Source organism: Symsagittifera roscoffensis, chromosome 9, assembly GCF_963678635.1.
Source record: "Symsagittifera roscoffensis chromosome 9, txSymRosc1.1, whole genome shotgun sequence".
NCBI lineage: Eukaryota > Metazoa > Xenacoelomorpha > Acoela > Convolutidae > Symsagittifera > Symsagittifera roscoffensis.
The window spans coordinates 51,454,498-51,473,524 of record NC_087070.1 but is presented as its reverse complement, the minus strand read 5'-3'; the positions used below and the strand labels follow the sequence as shown (position 1 = coordinate 51,473,524).

At 35.0% G+C, this 19,027-nt stretch overlaps 1 protein-coding gene across 1 annotated transcript in view; it reads left to right on the top strand.

Moving 5' to 3' along the window:
• Positions 1-15,875, top strand: part of LOC134854663 (uncharacterized) — a 275,825-nt gene extending 259,950 nt beyond the window's left edge. The window contains exons 20-28 of the mRNA XM_063871011.1: positions 4,988-5,128; positions 6,039-6,223; positions 7,874-7,987; positions 8,284-8,505; positions 9,583-9,779; positions 13,525-13,652; positions 13,858-13,983; positions 14,809-14,956; positions 15,320-15,875. Coding sequence (XP_063727081.1) covers positions 4,988-5,128; positions 6,039-6,223; positions 7,874-7,987; positions 8,284-8,505; positions 9,583-9,779; positions 13,525-13,652; positions 13,858-13,983; positions 14,809-14,956; positions 15,320-15,476 — 1,418 coding nt within the window. The 3' untranslated portion in view covers positions 15,477-15,875. The remainder of the gene's footprint in view (positions 1-4,987; positions 5,129-6,038; positions 6,224-7,873; positions 7,988-8,283; positions 8,506-9,582; positions 9,780-13,524; positions 13,653-13,857; positions 13,984-14,808; positions 14,957-15,319) is intronic.
• Positions 15,876-19,027: the final 3,152 nt, after the last annotated feature.

The window sequence follows — 19,027 nt, the reverse complement described above, 5'->3', positions numbered from 1 at the left end:
CATAATTTGGCTTTATGCTTTCCAATTTATGTATTTGGCGCTACTTTTGCTGCATCGAGTTGGCAACTTATGAATATATGTAGCTGCGTTATTGGTGGCTAGTTTTGGGATTTTAAGCATCCGTGGCTGAGTGATGCGTGAGATTCAAATTTGCTAGGTCGCAGATTCGAATCCAACACGTTGCCGAGTTTTTGCTAAGTCGCGGTTTTATTTTTATTTTTTTTTCATTTGATAGAGCTGATTTTTGATCATGTTCTCGCAAGTTTTTGCGAAGCCCAGCTTCGCCTCTGTGTAAATGGTGACAAATTACGCTCTCCAAAATCAAAAGCGATGGCGCAAAAACTGGAATTGACTTTAAGTTACAAAAAGGGGTTTAAATTTATCCTAATTACAGCGGAATAATTATATAAGCTAGCTTCCAATCCAACTCAAATGAATTAGTCCTCATTTTGGTGGCACGTTTGCTGCGGTTCCTGAAACGTCAGTAGCACAGTTGTGTAGGACAGTCCACTTGATTGCCTGAGGCCTGTAGTTGAATTCCCTCTATAATTGTATTTTTTTTGCCCTTTTTATGAGTCTATGAACGTAGTGCAGATCAGACTGCTACATACGTCGTGATAATTTTTTTCATTTCCAAATTGATTTTTTGGGGTTTGTCTTTCAATTTCTTTTGAAGTTCAGTTCTTTTTCAAAGGAAGGCAAACTCCATTAACGAACAGCCAAAATGTAAAAGTCGCGAAAAACATGATCAACTAGTTCCGAAAGTGGATTTTAATTTTCAGTTTTCGCAGCGGAATGAAAATTTTACTTACTGATTCTGTTTTCTCCATTCGGGTTAGTTTTATCAAAAGATTCAACCAGAAAATATTCTTCTTTTTGAATAGCTTTTGATGGAATATTTTCTCTAAACTCAAAGTTTAAAAAATTTCAGTCGTTTTAATCAATAATCCTAGCTACGGGATTATGATGAAACGCTGTTGTCGGTACAAAGAGTACATCCTTGTTTTAAGTTGATATATGCTTTTGTATTTGTTCTGTTAATGACATTGAATCACGCTTGTAAACAATTTTTATTCCACGCAGTTGTCGATCGTTAAGAAATAGCATTATTTCTTATTAAAATGAATTTAGTTATACTGTGGCTTGCATCTTTTTGGTTAATTGGTGTCAAATTTGGAACAGCAGATGATATTGTAGTTAATTCTACTGTCGTGCCAGCTTGGTCTTCTCTGAAATTCTTAATTCCGTTCGATGTTCCTCATAACTACTTTTGGGCACTGTGCAGAGTGTACAGTATATACTACTGTCTAGATGCTTTCGTAACTGAAAGAGAAGGTACACACAATAATCCAGCGTTTGAAGTCCGCAATTTTTTCCAAGGAGTAATACCCACCGATCCAGTCGCAAGTCGTCTTAAAAAATTAAAGAGATTTATTAGAGATGAATGTGATGATCTCTTTGTATCAAAGTATGAGCATCATAACTATTTTGTACTCACAGAGGGTTGTTGTCACGGTCAATATTATTATTACTTCACCTATGGTTACAGAGATGCGTTGCTAACTCCATTGGAGTATATTTCAAAGCTATTTGATTACTCTGCGGAAGGCAAGCACCTTAATTACATTTTATCTTACTACGACCCTAGTTGCGAAGCTAATATAATTACCAAAATTGGTTTTGGAATTGGCGAGTTGAAACGAGCTAATCATAGGAGTGGTTTCAGAGATGAGCGTCAGGGTATCCCTTATCTCTTAAAAGTTGGAGATAGATGGACTCCAAAAATACCGTATGAGAATCCGGTTGATTTCATTACCTTCAGTTGGTTTAAAACGAATGTTATGTGCTCTGATCAGCCCTGGATTTGTGGAAGCCAGAGGAACTCTTCTCCGAAAGGAGTTATGAGATGGTGGCAGAGAATATTCGGACGTCGAAGAAACTATTCAAATCTTGGACATTGATTTTTGTCAGCTTATATTAAAAACTATGAAGAAACATGAGTTATAAAAGATGTAAATATAACATGTTTAATTGTAAAGGATCAAGCTGCGATGTGAGTTTTTTTTTCCTTTTTGTTCGTGTGTTTTTTTTTGTCTTTGGCCCTTACAATAAAGTATTTTTGCATTTTTTCTACTTTTTTTTCACTTGGGAAGCGAACGTATTAGTACGAGCCTTCTTTTTAAGAGTAATGATCGTAGTGAGTACTCTTATATAGGTCTTGCTGAATTTTTTTGTTTTTTTTTCAGAAATTTTTTTAAAAGTTATTCACGCACAGTTATGATTTTTCGCGGTTTCGCTTGTGATTTCTTTTTAAGTTCATTGCATTTCCTTTGTTAAAAGGAAGGCAAACTTCACTATCGAACAGCAAAAGTGTAAAGGTCACGAAAAACGTGATCGACTTCTAATTTCGAAGATGGAAAGTAATTATCAGATTTCCCAGCGAAATAAAAGTTTTGCCTATTGATCCAGTTTTCTCAAAGTGGGTTAATTTTTATCAAAAAAGTGTCCATCATAAATTGTTCTTCAAGTTTTTTTTTCCAATTTCAAAAGTGTTTTTCCAGTTTCCTTGCGTTCATTACTCTTTTCCAACTGTCAGTTGGCTATCTTTTTTCAACTTAAGTCGCAAAAGCATAATTTATACCTAATGTGGCTTTATGCTTTGCGATTTGTTTCATGCAAAGTTTGCGTGGATCCCTTCAGTTTGTTATGTTCCAATTTATCACACGTAAAATTGAGTCTGTTTGTATTTGGTGCCACTTATGCTGAATGGCATTGGCAATTTATTAGCATATGTAGCTGCTTTATTCGTGACTAGTGTTTGTTGGTTGTTAAGTTTGCGTGGCTGAGGGGATAGTTCGTGAGACCCAAAATATCTTGATTTCAGTAGGTCGCAGATTCCAAACCTACGAGTAGTTGAGTTTTTGGTAATTCGCGGATTATTTCTACTTTTTCTTATTTCACTTGATAGAGCTGCCGTAAACTTTTTAATTCAGTTTTCTCAAAGTGGGTCTGTGTCAACAAAAAAGTGTCATCAAATGTAGTGAAGGTTTTAATATAGGTCGATGATTTTTCAGAAAAGTTTCAAATTAGTTTTTTTTCCGCGGTGCGAGTCTAAGTTCACTTCGAAATTTACTTCAAGTTCACTGAAAAATTCAATTGTAAGTTATATGACAAATTACGGGCTCCATCAATTGGACAATTGGCGATAAAAAAAATAAACTACTTTTGCTTTAAAAAGTGATTTTGTTTTAGATTTCCTAGAGGATTTTAAAAAATGTATATTTGATGATCTGTCAATTTGATTTTTGATTTAGTTTTATTTTTAAACTGTCATTTTTTCGAAGCGTTTCTCTTTCAGTCGTTTTTCTTGTGGTTTGTGTCTTCATTTTTTTGTGCCATCTGGTGAAAACGATTATTTTTGTATCAGTGAAGCGAAATAACCACACAAACGTTATGCAAAATTCTAACAAGGTCAAATTTGCTGGTACTACAAGTGTTACTAGCAGTCTTGATGATATCAAAGGGCAATTTTTTCGACCGAACTTTTTTGCCCTTTCTAAGCTCAATTCAAACTAGGCTTTCCAGTTATGAAATGGAGCAAAGAAACGAATGTTACTTCATCAGAAAGTGATCCGGTTTCTTCAAAAATTGGATACTTTTCATCAAAAAAATCGATCGTAAATGATTCTTGAAATTCAAAGAGGTTGAAGGCCATATTTTTTTCCTGTAAAAATATTTCGAATAAGGCAGTTGTATTTTTCTGTTTTTGTGATTTCATTGACACTTTTTACACAAGCAAAGCTTGTGTTATACTATATACTATCGTTTTTTTCCAACATAGGTTGCAAGTACTGTTGCGACGCAAATACTGTTGCGATAAATTGTGTTCATGTTGATCAATAACCATTATCAAGCTATTAAGTACAGTTTTAAGAACAGCCTATTAAGCATTGGCTGTAATTAGCATTATCTGTACTTAAACATGCTATTAAGTACAGCCAATGTTAACGATATGTACACAGTCTATTATATACCAAATAGTAATTTAGCTTCAAGGTATCATGGATCTGTAGCGTAGAGGTAGGGAAGTAGACCCGCAACAAAATAAGAGGGTTCTAACCTGGGCAGGGTCGGATGTTATTAATGAGCTTTTTCGTATACTAGTTAAATTGTGTCCGCTCTATAAATTGAGGCATGTTAGTTGGTAAAGTTTTTTCTGTCAAATTAATTGGTACTGCTAATGCGACATAATGAGCTTGCTTGACTTAGCAATTATGTAGACTCATAATTGGCGTGCGTCACTTAAGAAATTTTGTAGACTCAAAGTTTTACTCATTCAGTTTTTCTCAGTAGCATTATCGGTCATATTTTTGCGTGTGTATGCGAAGGGCAACTTCGCCTCTGTGTTCAACTGTTGGCATGGCTGTTCATGTGTATTTTGCTATATCCAATCCAAGTTAAGCAGAGATTAGACAAGTTGCTTATTTAAAGCCTGAAATGAAATATTGTCCAATGCTTCTACAACATCCTTTTGGTCACAAGTTTTAGGAAACAAGAAAGTTCGATTTGCCTGATGGCTTGTTTCCGCTAGAGAACAGCTAGTTTTGGTACGAACCTTCTTGTTTTTCTAACCTACCTCGCAAGTTCAGTTCAGATGTGTACCTTTTTGTGCAGTGTTCAGTTCTGTGCCTTTTTGCTATAATCACGATCTGAAGCATTAAATTGCATAGCATCTGTTCTCGGCTTTATTTGTGGTTAGTGTTTGTGATGGACTAAGCGTCCGTGCCTGAGTGGTTAGTGAGTGAGACTCATAATTTGTAGGTTACAGTAGGTCGTGGGTTCGAGTCCGAAACGTCGCCGAATTTTTACTAATTTGAGGCTTATTTTTACTTTTTCTTATAGAACTTTTTGGAACTCATATTTTGGTAGCTTTTGTAACATTCGAAAGCTTTGTAGTTTGTCCCGTTGATAGGTTTATTTAATTCAGATGCAAGCACAAAACATGGAGATAGCAGCAAGAACAAATCAGCAGCGACTGAACTTGGGAAAAAGAGTTACAAATCATCACACAAAGCGAAGAGTCAGGACATCGATCTAGATTTCGACGATGCCATACTACAACACGAAGGTTATTTAATGTTTTTTTTTCATTCAATAAAATAGAGAATCAAGGGCAATATCTATAGGTCAAAAATAGTTTTTATGAGTCAATGAACTTAGTTTGGGGTCTTTCACAGGTCGCGATGACTTTTTCGTTTTTGTTTCAGAAAAAGTCTCAAAATTTGTTTAGGCTTAAAAATATTTTTTCGCGGTTTGTCTTAGTTCTTTGGACTATTTTCCCAATATATGTTTGCTATGTTCTGTTTACAAATAGCGTGAGCCGCAAATTGAGAAATTCAGAAACCATTTAAAATTGAAAGCTTACCAAAAAAACGCGTTACTTCGTGAGAGTCATATCACTTTGTACTAGAAACTGAGTGCTGGGTCAAGGCATGCCAAAAAGATCAAAGTATGTTTTTTTTTTGAAATTTTACCAATTGTACCAAAAACTGCTTCAGGCGCCTTAACTGATGGCGGACTGTTCAAGGGTTTTCAACGATTCGAGCCGTCTTGTTTTCCCGATTTTCAAGGAAATTGGCGGAAATTTTATTCTATGGCGTAGTTTTTTCTTCAGATTGACGTCGGTTTTTTACTAGCCATCGACAGAGTTTATTGATGTCCTGAGCTCAAAATTAAACAAAGTTTTTTTTTGTTAAATTACAGGGGTTTGAAAATTGGCAATAGGCTAATTTGGGATAGTTAAATTGCGCGAAATTTCCTTTTTAAGCGCACCCCGGGTTGATCTTAGAGACAAAATCAGCTTTTCTCCATTACTAAGCAAACTCCATTATCGAGCAGAAAAAGTGTAAAGTTCACGCAAAACGTGAGCGATTACTAATTTCGAAAATGTTTTGGTAGTAAAAGCTGTATCTTTATCTATGCCATCTTTCGCTTTGTGAATGGGATGTTTTAAACTATCAATCGACTGTCATTTGCAGATACAGACGTGAAGATGTTTGGCTCGAGACTGTGGACTCCTCTGGCTATGAGCAATCCAGAGTACGAGCAGATGCTGAGACAGAGGGCGCTGGACAGGGAGAGGAGGAATTATGTAGAGGAGAACAAGGACCATGTAGAGAAGGCGTCTGTCAATAACAGGAACAACAATCCCAAGCCTAGAAGGGTGAGTTTGAACAGAAGTTTCCTGATGAAAACTGTTTTGCTGCATTGGTGCGGAAATTGGTAACTAATCGCAGAATATGAGTCATTGTCTTAAGTTTTTGCCTCAGAGTTTCACGGTAACCATATCATTTTCAATAATTTTTTTTTTTGGTAATTAAGAGTGATGAACGTAGTGAAGACTACTATATAGGTCTTGCTGATTTTTGTGCATAAGTTTATAATAATTACAGATGTTCATTCATACATATTGATGCACTTTTTCAGTTCAATTGAAATTCATCTGCTGAAATTGACGTAAATAGCATTCTCCAAATACGAACGTGGAAATGGCGCGTAAAAACGTCAACGATTTCTAGTAGGGAAAGTGGAATTTATTTCCAGCGGAATAAAAACTTTAGCTATTGATCTAGTTTTCTCTAGTTGGGTTCATGTTATCAAAAAAGCCCCATTCATAAATTTTCTAGATTTTCAAAGAGCTTGAAGGCATCTGTTTTTCCTTTCGAAAGTTGAGAATTTTTCAAACAAAGACTTTTTTTATGCTTACTTGCGTTCATTACTCTTTTCCAATTTTCGATTGGCTAAGTTTAGATCAATCAATTTTGAAATTTTATTGGTTTTTGAAACCGCATTGTACCCCCTCCGCCAAAAAAAATTTATGGGGCATTTTACGGTTGATCCCAACGGATTTAGGGTGAAGGCTGGACGCCCCTCCCCCATCAGGAATTTGACCCCCTGCCGACCCAAATGGTCCCCCCTTTGTACTGTTTTGCTATTTTGAGATATCTATTTTTGGTTACGGATCCTAAAATTTTTCTAAAGGCGCCTTTGGCGCTAATATATACTAATTTTGAGGGGACAGCGCGCGCCGAAAAAACGCGGTTTTTTGGTCAAAATTTTCCCAAAATTGCAGAAAAACGCCTTTTTGGCTTGTTTTTTTTCAAAATTTTGTCTGCGACGCAGAAAATTTGGTCAAAATCGGGTCTTTATAGTGATAGGAGAGCTCAGAAAATCAATTTGGTCAATCTAAAAAAAGTCGACAAAAATTTCGAAATTTTTGGAAAATCCGCCTCCTTGAGAAAATCCTAGATGCACCCCTAGTTGATCCCATAGCAGTAGCTGGTATAGTTATTGCTGTTATTGATTACATAAAAAGTAATATTCTGATTAACAAATTAAAATAGCTATTACATAAGATAAATTTTCGCAAATAATATATCCTGCGCGCTTGTTTGAATTGCTTATTTTTTACGGAATAAGTTTTCAATACAAATACATGCGTAGATGTGATTTTATACGGTAGGTCCGTTAGGAGGGATATTGTACGGTTGAATCCTGGTTTGTTTGAATCGAACTTAACTATATATATTTGCCTGAGGGTAATTGTCTTTTCGACGGCGTCTTGGTACAAGTAGAAGTGTCCTGACACAGTTTTGAACAAACAATTAGATTGATTGCGAAGAACATCCTTGCAATACCACAGATTTTGCATTGGTGGTGGTAGGTTCATTGGGGATTTAATTGTTTTTTTATATATATAAACCATTAGCCGGTTTTACTGTATTTACACAAGCCTTTCATAGTTAGGATTCTAAATTTGAATTGTGGAATTCTTAATAATTACCGGGAAATAAATTTTTTGGCTTGCTTTCAGTTCTCGGCGCCTCTGAGAAGTGCGGATGACAATGGTGTGTATAACTACAGTTCGCATACTGTCAACACCACAGAGCTATCGATAGACGAGATGAGAGATGTTCTGCAACAGAGGGTGCGCAGAAATAATTTCATTTAGTATTTGAAAATGGTTACGAGAACATCGAATGAGTTTCCTTTCAACGGATTCTATAGAGATTAGTTGTTGAAAAATATATTTTTCTATTTTTGGCACAGCTTACAACCGATAATGAAAATTGAACAATTATGGCAAAATATCATGTATTCAATATTTTAATAGGCTTAGGCTCACTTTTGGTTCAACTCTTTAACTTATACTAAATATATATTGACTTTGATTTACCCGGCTGTCTTTAGTGTCTTTGTTTTTCTACCCTTGATTTATTTTAGTACCCTGGTCGTCTGTTCACATTCATGAAGGAGGACTTTTGGAACTCGGGAGTGATGGTGCCCTACAATATCCAGAGGGCGAAGACGGAGGCCGAGATGGCGAGCAGAGCAAAATGGATGACCAAGGAGGGATTCCAGTTCCCGGGCATGGACAGCGCTCTAGCGGACAATCTGCCGGAGAGACCCCTTGACGAGAAAAGACAGGAGGAAATCAACCAGTTTGTAAGTAGATTTGTAACCGAAACTTGATGCCCTAAAATTGAACCGAAAGGTTATGGTAAGAAGAAGTTCCTAACCCCTCCTAAATCCGCTAGTGATGAGAATTAGATTATAGAGACACATTATACAGTGCTGATGTAAATTAACCGGACAAAACGCGTTGAACTTGAAATTTAAAACGCGTTTTTCTCAAATTGGGTTGAGTTTAGGTGAAAACTTATGAAGGAAAAACTTGCTTAAAATTTTAGCAAAATTAATATGGTGTAATCTGTTTTGCGAAATTCGGGACAAAATTTTACCCAAAAAGTGGGTCATTTTGGCTTTTCTTAGTTAATAAAAAAATACCCAGTCGATCACAGCCATAATTGGATCAAAGTGAGCCCCTTACGTAGCCCAACAAACCTTAAGAATGGTATATTCTCCAAAACATTGTATAGGACACTTTATTTTTGTTTGATAGACAAAAAAGGTCGTTTTTACTATATAAATTACCAGCTTTTTATTTAAAAAACATTTTTTAAACGGTTTGCAATTTTTTTTGGAGAATATACCCTTCTTAAAGTTTGTTGGGCTACGTAAGGTGCTCACTTTGATCCCATTATGTCTGTGATCGACTGGGTAATTTTGGCGTATTTTTTATTAACTAAGAAAAGCAAAAATGACCCATTTTTGGGGTAAAATTTTGGACCCGAATTTCGCAAAACAAATTACACCATATTAATTCTGCTAAAATTCTAAGCAAGTTTTGTCTTCATAAGTTTTCACCTAAACTCAACCCAATTTGAGAAAAATGCGTATTAAATTTCAAGTATTACGCGTTTTGTCCGGTTAATTTAAATCAGCACTGTAGTTCCTTATCACCGCATATTTGACTTAGAAGCATTTCGAAATTTATAAATTTACCAGCGTGGATGTTAATAACAATGTCTCGGTCGAACCAAGTGGAATAAGGTTGGTGGTTTTGATAGCATCTGGTGGTTTTCATACTATATGAATGTTATTGATATCGTTAATTGTAACGGTGAAGCTGCAATTTGCTCTGGCTGCTACGAAGAAGTAAAAATGTTTATTTTTTGCAAGGTCTGGCGTGAGAATACTCTGCACGAAGGGCAGTTGAAGCCAGCCCTCCCCTTTAGAGACGTGTTCACGTGGGAGCATAGGAAGAGAGATCTGGACTTGCGGAGTAAGCCGGAGAGGAATTTTGGGATGTCCATGCCTGAGACTATCATGCCAGCTGGCGATATTAAACTGCAACAGGAGAGAGAAGTATACAATAAGTGAGTAGAGTGGAATATATCAATTTGTTCGACATCCCTTTATTACAGCTTAGACTGAACTCTACCCTTTTAATATCCAACTTTAGACACAAATTTCTTAAAGAAGAAGCTTCAAAATTGGATGAGCTTTAGGTGACTCGAAAGGTAAAGTCCCAAAATTTGTTCTGGTTCAAATATATTTGAATGTTATTGATATCGTTAATTTTCAAACTTTCCGGATATTTGAATCAAATTTTCGTTTAAATTATTGCTTGCCCGATCACTTACCCAGATTGGGAAAGAACTATGGCGTAGGGTGGGTTTTTTCAAGCCGATTTTGATTACCTTGCAGAAAGCACGTACAGATGTCATATCATACCAAGGCATTTCAACACTGATTAAGATTCTAGAAAACGTTGCAAAAAAGTTGTCAGTCTCAGTGTCGAGAAAAGTTGGTCTGTCGAGAGAAGTTAGTCTGTTTCTTTTTTTCAGATTAGTAAGAGTCGATGAACGTAGTTTAGATTCCAATATAGGTCGAGATCAATTTTTTTGTTCGAGGAAAATTCTTAAAATTTGTTCAGTCTCAAATTTATTTTTTCGCGGTTCAACATTTGATTTTTTTTCAAGTTCAGTTCATTTATTTTGTTATAAGCAGAAATAAACTCCACCATCGAACAGCAAAAGTGATAAGGTCACGAAAAACGTGATCGACTTCTAGTTTCTAAAGTGGAATTTAATTGTCAGATTTCCCAGCGAAATAATTTTTTTTACTGATTGAACCATTTTTCTCCAATTGTATTTATTTTATCAAAAACGTGCCATTGTTATGGAAATTTAAAGAGCTTAAGGCATCTTTTTTTTACTTTTAAATGCTTATCAAAAACGTGCCATTGTTATGGAAATTTAAAGAGCTTAAGGCATCTATTTTTACTTTTAAATGCTTACTTTTAAATTTAAGTCAGTATTTTTTGTTTACTTGCGTTCATTATTTCTTTTCCAACCGTTTGTTTGCTATATTTTAAGCTGTAATGATATCTTACTGTTGTAGATTTTTAAGTGCTTATTAACGAATTGCTTCAGTACCTAGTCCGATTTATGTATTACTTAATTCAGTTGCTCGTTACCAAAAAACGGCAGAAAATTTATTGAATAACTTGTTTCTGAATTTTTGATACATGTTTTTATTACTCTGTAGTTAGAACGTTTTGTGCCTCTTGCACAGTGAGCTCCGGTGCTTTTAAGGTGTCCTGAATTTCTTTTTTCATCATATTCATTTTTGCAAGTTTTGCCAAGCTCTGCTTGGCTTCTTCGTTTTAAGTTGACTTCAATTTGTCTTGAATAATAAAATTAAATTAGCGCGAAAAACGTGAATGATGGCTCGTAGTTTCGAAAATTGCTTAATATGAATACCCCTGCGATAAGCAAGGGTGTTGCAACCGGGTTCTAGACTTTTTACCCCCAGAAAAACTTCGTTCAAGATTTCGCACGTGAAAATAATAAAGTTTTTCAACTTGCTTCAAAATAAATTCAAATTCAGTTAACCATCCAGTACAACTGGCGTCGACATTATGTACATACTTGAGACAACCAGGGCTTCAGGTTCGATTCCAGCCGAGACCTGTGTTTTGACAAACAAGGAGTTATCTGCTTTTTCAGACTATTGTCCGTCAGTTTTTTTCGACTTGTTCCCGCAGGCAGGAATCGTTTTGATGGTTCAGATTTCTTCTAGTTTTTTGAATGCCCCTTCTAAAGCTGTATTGGTGAAGGTTATTGAGTTACAAGAGGTTTTGGGGAATTTGGAATTTTTTTGTTTGAATAGTTTTTAATAAAAGTTTCAGGTTCGACGACACGTGCCAAAGTTTTACTCTTTCGAGGATAATTTCTACTTTTTTGTCTACTTTTTCTTATTGCGCTTTAATGAGCTTCTTTTTTGTCGCTTTCTCGCTGCTGTTTGCGAAGCGCAGCTTCGCCTTTGTGTCAATACTCGTACCAAAGTTCTACTCTTTTGAGGCTAATTTCTACTTTTTTGTCTACTTTTTCTTTTTGCACTTTTTTGAGCTTCTTTTTTATCGCTTTCTCACTGCTATTTGCGAAGCGCAGCTTCGCCTTTGTGTCAATACTTATACCAAAGTTTTACTCTTTTGAGGCTAATTTCTACTTTTTTGTCTACTTTTTCTTATTGCGCTTTTTTGTGCTTCTTTTTTATCGCTTTCTCGCTGGTGTTTCCGAAGCGCAGCTTCGCCTTTGTGTGAATACTTGTTTTTAAAGTTGGTTTTGAATTCATCAACACCGGCTCGGTACAGTTCCGTTTTCTTTGTTCAAGAGTAATGAATATATTAAATACTCTTATATAGGTCTTGCTGATTTTTTTTTGAGGAAAAAATGCATAAAAGTCTCTAATAACTTTAGATGTGCATTCATACATATTGATGCATTTATGAATGCACTTAGGTATATATGCACTTTTTGAGTTCAATTGGAATTAATCTGCTGAAAGTGACCTAAATAGCATTCTAAATATACGAAAGTGGAAATGGCGAAAAAAAAACGGGAAGTTTTTAGTTTCGAAGGTGGAATTTAGTTTTTAGATTTTCAGCGGAATAAAAACTTTACCGGTTGATCCAGTTTTCTCAAGCTGGGTTAATGTTATCAAAAAACCGCCTGTCATTAATCTTTTTTAAAATTCGAAAGTTGAGAAGTCAGTGTTTTTTTTTATGTTTACTTGCGTTCATTACTCTTTTTCAATCTTCGAGTGGCTTTGTTTTTTCCACCAGCAAGCTTGCGAGCGTTAGTGTATCAGTCTGAGCTTTTTTCTAACCTAACTCGCAAATAAAAGTGTTCATTATTTGGTGGCAAAGGTTCATTATTTGGTGACATTTTTGCTGTAATCACGATCTGTAGCATTGGAAATTTCATAGCATTTGTTCTCTGGTTAATTTGAAGCTAGTGTCGGTGATTAATTAAGCGTGTGTGGCTGAGTGGTTAGTGCGTGAGACTGATATTCTGTAGGCCGTATTATCGAATCCGACACGTAGCTGAATTTTAACTAATTCGAGGCTTATTTCTACTTTTCTTTATAGAGCACTTTATCGAGCTGATTTTTGTCGTGTTCTCGCTTTTGTTTGCGAACTGCAGCTTCGCCTCTGTGTTTGTTTTATTGGCTTAAAGTTTCAGTTCATACCTTATCGGCTTTATGACCTCGTATTGCCTCGTTTGATGAACAAAAATAAGTTTAATATTACATGCGCGTGAGTCTATTCAAGGGGTAGTTAAGTATATATTTTTTTAAAGCTCATCGTCTCAACTTTTGCCAGTTTGGCATGATTTCTTTGTAATTTCTCGTAAGTGGCGCAAAACGCTGCTCGCTTGTGTTTATGTTGTTATTTGGAAGCTGAAACTTGAAAAATTTTCGAAAAAAGTAGCCATATCTTCGGTTTTCGTCATTTTATTGATACTTTTTCAACTGTGTTGACTATGCTTGTATTTGGTTTTCTTTTGAGCCTTATTTTCAAAATAAGATGTAGAACATAAGGAGCAGTAATTGTTGCTTAGAGCACAAGCCTAATAATTTTGTTTAAGCACTTTCTGTATGTTATTTTTAATATTTGAACGTTGAAATCCCCATGATGACAATTTTAGGGTTCTTCGGCCTCAAAAAGCTATGCTCAAAGTTCTGAACGAATTCAAAAATGAAGATAGTTTCAATTGTGGTCGAAATTAAATATGCTTTTGTTCACGTAAAAGAGAAAGTCTAAACCCGCTTCAGGATGATGAAAGAGTGGCGAGAGAAGATGGCGGGACGAGATCCAGTGCTGAAGTTCCACAGACTGAATCCGGCCACTGAGAACATGGAAAGGGGAATAAAGGCCAGCAATCAGATCGACAAGACAGCTGGTAGGTCTTACATACTTTTCAAAACAATAATAGTTTTTTTTCTAAATAACCAGATCAGCTGATATTTATCTTTATTAAAAGATTAGCAGACATTTTAAACTTAATCAGCTAGATGTAAGAGATCAATGTTAAATGTTCTAAGAGCTGTAGGCATTTGCTATAATCCCGCTTGGATTGTCTACTGAATCTGCTGGTTCATTTTCAGGTCTGTTGAAGGACAGTGCCAATCGAGTGTCCTTGGGGGCTGGAATGTCCAGCGAGGTGCCTGCGCTGGGCGTGGTCCACTACCCATCAGTTGACATCTCAGCCAGAGAAGCTGGATACTCGCCACGTAAATGCTCAATTAGTTTTTGTGGGGCTTGTTTTTTTAGTTTTCAATTTTTTGTATGGGTATTAAATCCATTTCTAAAGCAAACGGGCATTTTGTAATACTATTTCACTTTTTCCAACGTCGCACAAACTTACGCTCACCGTTTTTGCTCTGAATATTTGTCTTGAGATTAAGTACAAAGCGTCGCCTCGTTCCATTAAAAGTATCATTTAATACCATTTGTCAAATAACCCTGAAAAGCTTATAATTTTATGATATATAAAAATACCAACAATAGAATCTAGCTTGACAAAAAGTGGGCTCTCGTTGTTTAAGAATGTTGAACGTACTGAAGATTCTTATATAGGTCTTGTCGATTTTTTTCGCGTTTTTTTAGAGGAAAATATCTTATGCTGAAATTTGATTTTTTTTTGCGGCTTGACTTCTGATTTTATAAAGTTCAGTTCCTTTCCTTTCTAAAAATGAAGACAAACTCCACAATCGGAAAGCAGAAGTGTTAAGGTCACAAAAACGTAATTGACTTCAAGTTTCGAAAACAGAATTTAATTTTCAGATTTTCCAGCGAAATAAAAAGTTTACCTAGTGATCCAATTTTCTCAAATTGGGTCAATTCTATCGCAAAAATTACCAATCATAAATTGTTCTAGAAATTCAAAAAGCTTTACAAGTCAGTTTTTTTCTGTTTCTGTTTTTTCCAACGGTCATTTGGCTATGTTACTTTCAATGTTACATTTTTTCTTAGATTCCTTGTAGCACATCTTTGTATATCTTGGATTTATTGTTTCAACAGGATGATTTTTTTCGTTTTGCTTCCTTTCTGTGCAGCTCCTGGTCTGGCCCAGTCTGAGTCGCTGGGTAGCTACAAGGGTCCCTTCACTCTGGGAGACGAGGAGGAGAAGAGAATGGGCAACAATGTAGTCTCTCTTAGGACCCAGAGGTCTCTCTTCATCGACCCAACTGCCACACACTTCAGGTAACACAGCGCATAACCCTAAACAAACACACATTTGCTGCCAAATTTGTTGCGGCCCTAAAATTTAGTATATATTGGTGCCAAAGGCGCCTTTAGAAAAAATTTAAGGCCCGTCAGCCGAAAATTGAGATAGAGCAAAGGGGGAAATTTTTGGGTCAGGTCAGCAGGGGGTTGAATCCCTGTGGGTGGATCGTTCTCCCCCCATAAATACGCTGGTGAGTACTACTATAGTCTAGTATAGAATTAAAAAAATGTGTATAACGCGTTATTTCTATATTGCAAGAGATTATCAGGGTCATCATTTTGAGGGTTTTTTTGCCTTGTATTTTGAATGCCATTTATCAAAACTTTGTTTCAATCTAGATTGATCAACCCGACCAAGAACAAACTGTCGACTAGACGGATCGAGCCACTGACTCAAGAGGAGAAGAACAATCTCCTGTTCACACCGGCCGCCAAAATAGAGACTGAACAGATGGTAGAGAGGGAGAAACAGGTGCCACTCATCAGAGCCAGTTAGAACAATGACGCAATGGAAAAAAACAGTGTTTGAGAAACAAAAGTAATTGAGCTGAATGATAATCAAATTTGAACTGGATGGCACCAAAAAACAGCAAAAATGCCAAACATTCGTAAATATCTCCAATTTGCCCAAGCTACAACGACTGTAAAAGAAACTTGACCTGAATAAATGCCACAAAATCAGAACTTGCTGGAACTTACTTGCGTGCATGAAATAATTAAAAGATTAGACGCGAAGCTCATTATATCTGTCAAATTAGTTAAAGAAATCATAGAACAACTATCATCAACATGTAAATAAAATTCATAAACTTGTAAAAACAAACTGTCCTTCGATTGTAAATCTGAAATTGTAAATACGTGTTATAATTTTGAAATTGCTAATTAGAATTGAAAAAAGAACTTTAAATTTTACCATTTGAATTTTTTTTTACGAATTGCGTATTAAACTATTCCCTTATTTTGGCTAATAGTTTTGTTTATGAAACCGCTTTTTGGTGTCGAGTGTGAAGTTTTATCCGCTTTTTGGTGGCGTGTGATTTCAAAGCGGTGGCGTACTTGCGTGGACGTTAGATTATAAATCTGAAGATCGGATGTTCGAATGCCGTAGATTGCAGGGCCGGTCTAATTAATTTTCTATTTTCTTGCATTTGAAAGCTCCCGTTTGCTTTTTTTGTTTGTTTACTATGTGCGTTTTCGCCTTTTCGTTTTTTGATATGAATCGACAGAAAATGACACGAACGAGGCTACTTAGAGGTCTTATTATGAAAATGCTTGTTCAGCTCTAATTTGAAATCCAAAAAAGTTCGCAAACTGCGTCTAAAAAGCATCAGTTTTGGATTTTCTTTTGCTAGTTAGATGTCTTTTTAGTGCATAGGTTCTAGATCCAGTCATCGCATCGGTTTTTTTGTAGACCATGATATGAAATTTTTAGATTTTGAAAAAGATAGTGAGATTTGTTTTTTGTTTCTTATCTATGTTCAGTCTTTGTCCTGTATCAGTTTAAGATCTTCGATTGCTCGTTAAGTGTAAAAAAAAATAGTTTTTTTCCTTCATTGGTCGTGATGATTGTTTTTTTTTCGGGAATAAACTTGAAATTTGTTCACGGTCAAAACTTAAGTTTAGCGGTTCGACTTAAGTTTTCATTTAGTTTCATTATTCAGCCGTTTTGATTTGGTTTGAGAAGTTTCATTTCAATTTCATTCAAGGTGATGGCTTAACGTATTGTTTTAATGGACAAAATTTAAGTAAAAAAATTCAATTTAGACCTGGTATTTGGCGAGTCATACAAACATGTCAAATACACAAAAATGTCAAATTTAGCACTCCTAATAAGATTCGAGCAATTTCATTTAAGTTCCCTTCAGGGGATTTTTTTTTTTCAATTTTGATTCGTGATTTGGCCAGTTATACACAAAATCCAAGAGTAGTGCAAAATTGTGGTAATGCGCTTTGGCGAGTGATGCACAAAATTCGAGTGTTGCAATTTATGGCTGAAATGTTTTTTTTTTCGTTATCGTTTGAACACTAATGTTTGTGGAGTCGAATCCAGCTTGAACTCGCGTCCATTAAAAAATAATGCGGGAAAATTATACCCTTGCCTCCCAAGACGAATCACTTATTTTCGGCATGCCATCAACCAATATGAACGTAGGAATATTTGTTGATAAAGCAGTCACACTTTTGAAAACGTGAGAAAATTCTCAACTGCACGGTTACAGGTTTCAGAAATGTTTCCTTGGTGAGTACCTTCTATAAAAACGAACTCAGAGCAAGTGGTACTTACTGAATCGATTCGCGAAAAAATTAAGTTTTTTTTCTTAGGAAGCTTTCAAAGCTAAAAAATTTTGAATAATTTAAAAAATACTTCATGGATTGAATTTCCTGATGAAAACTTTGAGTTTTTCAAAGCAAGTTTTTAAAGATATAAAAATTTGATTTATTTCATTGTATTTCAAAAATTGAATCAGTTCGCGGAAAGTTTTAGTTTTTCTCAGCAAGCTTTTCAAGCTATGAAATTATGAATTTTTACAAGTTTTTTAATAGACTGAATTGGTTCGCCAAAAGTTTGAGTTTTTTAATAAAGCTTCTGAAGCTATAAAACTTTGAAAATTTTCAAGTTGTTTCTTGGACCGAATCATTTTGCGAAAAGTTTCAGTTTTTCTAAGCAAGCTTATAAAGCTATGAAGCTTTGATTTAATTCAATATGTTTGATAGACTGAATCGATTCGCAAAAAAATTAAGTTTCTTCTAAGCAAGCTTTTGCAGCTAAGAATTTTTGAATCATTAACAAATACTTCATAGATTGAAACCATTAGCGAAAAAGTTAAGTTTTTCTAAGCAGGATTTTAAAGCTAGAAAAATTCGATTTACTTAAATTTATTTCATAGACTGAATCGGTTCGCGAAAAGTTTAAGTTTTTCTAAGCAAGCTTTTCAACCTATGAAATTATGAATTATTACAAGTTTTTTAATAGACTGAATCAGTTCGCTAAAAGTTTGAGTTTTTTAATCAAGCATTTGAAGCTAGGAAATTTTAAAAATTTTCAAGTTATTTCTTGGATCGAATCAATTCGCAAAAAGTTTCAGTTTTTCTGAGCAAGTTTAGAAAGCTATGAAACTTTGATTCAATTCAATTCATTTCATAGGCTGATTCGGTTTGCAAAAATTAAATTTTTCTAAGAAAGCGTTTGAAGCTAAAAATTTTTTCTAAGCAAGCTTTCAAAGCTAAGAAATTATGATTCATAACAAGTTTTTTTCATAGGCTGAATCGGTTCACTAAAAATTTGAGTTTCTTAAATCAAGCTTTTAAAGCAATGAAGTTTTGAAAGTTTTCAAATAATTTCTGGGACCGAATCAATTAAGATTTTTTTTCGCGCGAGCTAATCCAGCAAGGAATTTTGAAAAATCCAAGTTAATGCTTGGACGGAATCCTTTTTGACATAAGTTGAACATTTCCAAAGCAAGCAGTTCAAGCTAAGAAACTTTGAGATAATTCAAGATAATTAATTAGACGAATAAGTTCACAACAAATTTGTCTTAGCATGCTATTTGAAACTTTTAAGCTATTTGAAACTTTGAAAACTACAACATTTTTTATAAACTAAAAAAGTTCACAAAAAAAGGTCTCTAAGTAATCTTTTAGAGCTATGGAATTTTGAATTAATACAATTTGATTCGTAGACTGAACCGGCTTGCATAAACTTCAAGTTTTTTGGAAGCAAGCTAAGAAACTCCGAAACATTTCAATTTCTTTCGTAAGCTGAATCGGTTTTCAAAAAAATGCAGTTTTGTTTAGCAGGTTTTTAAAGCTCTGAAACTTTGTATTATTTCAATTTATTTCAAAGACTGAATTGGTTGGAAAAAAGCTGAAATTTTTTTCTAAACAAGTTTTTAAGCTAAAAAATTTTTAATTATGAAAAGATAATTCATAGACTGAACCGGTTCGCAAAAATCGTCAAAATTTTTGAAGCAAGCTATGCAATTTTATGCAATTTTTAAAAGCTTGTGGAAAGTTTCAGTTTTTCTGAGCAAGTTTTTGAACCTATCC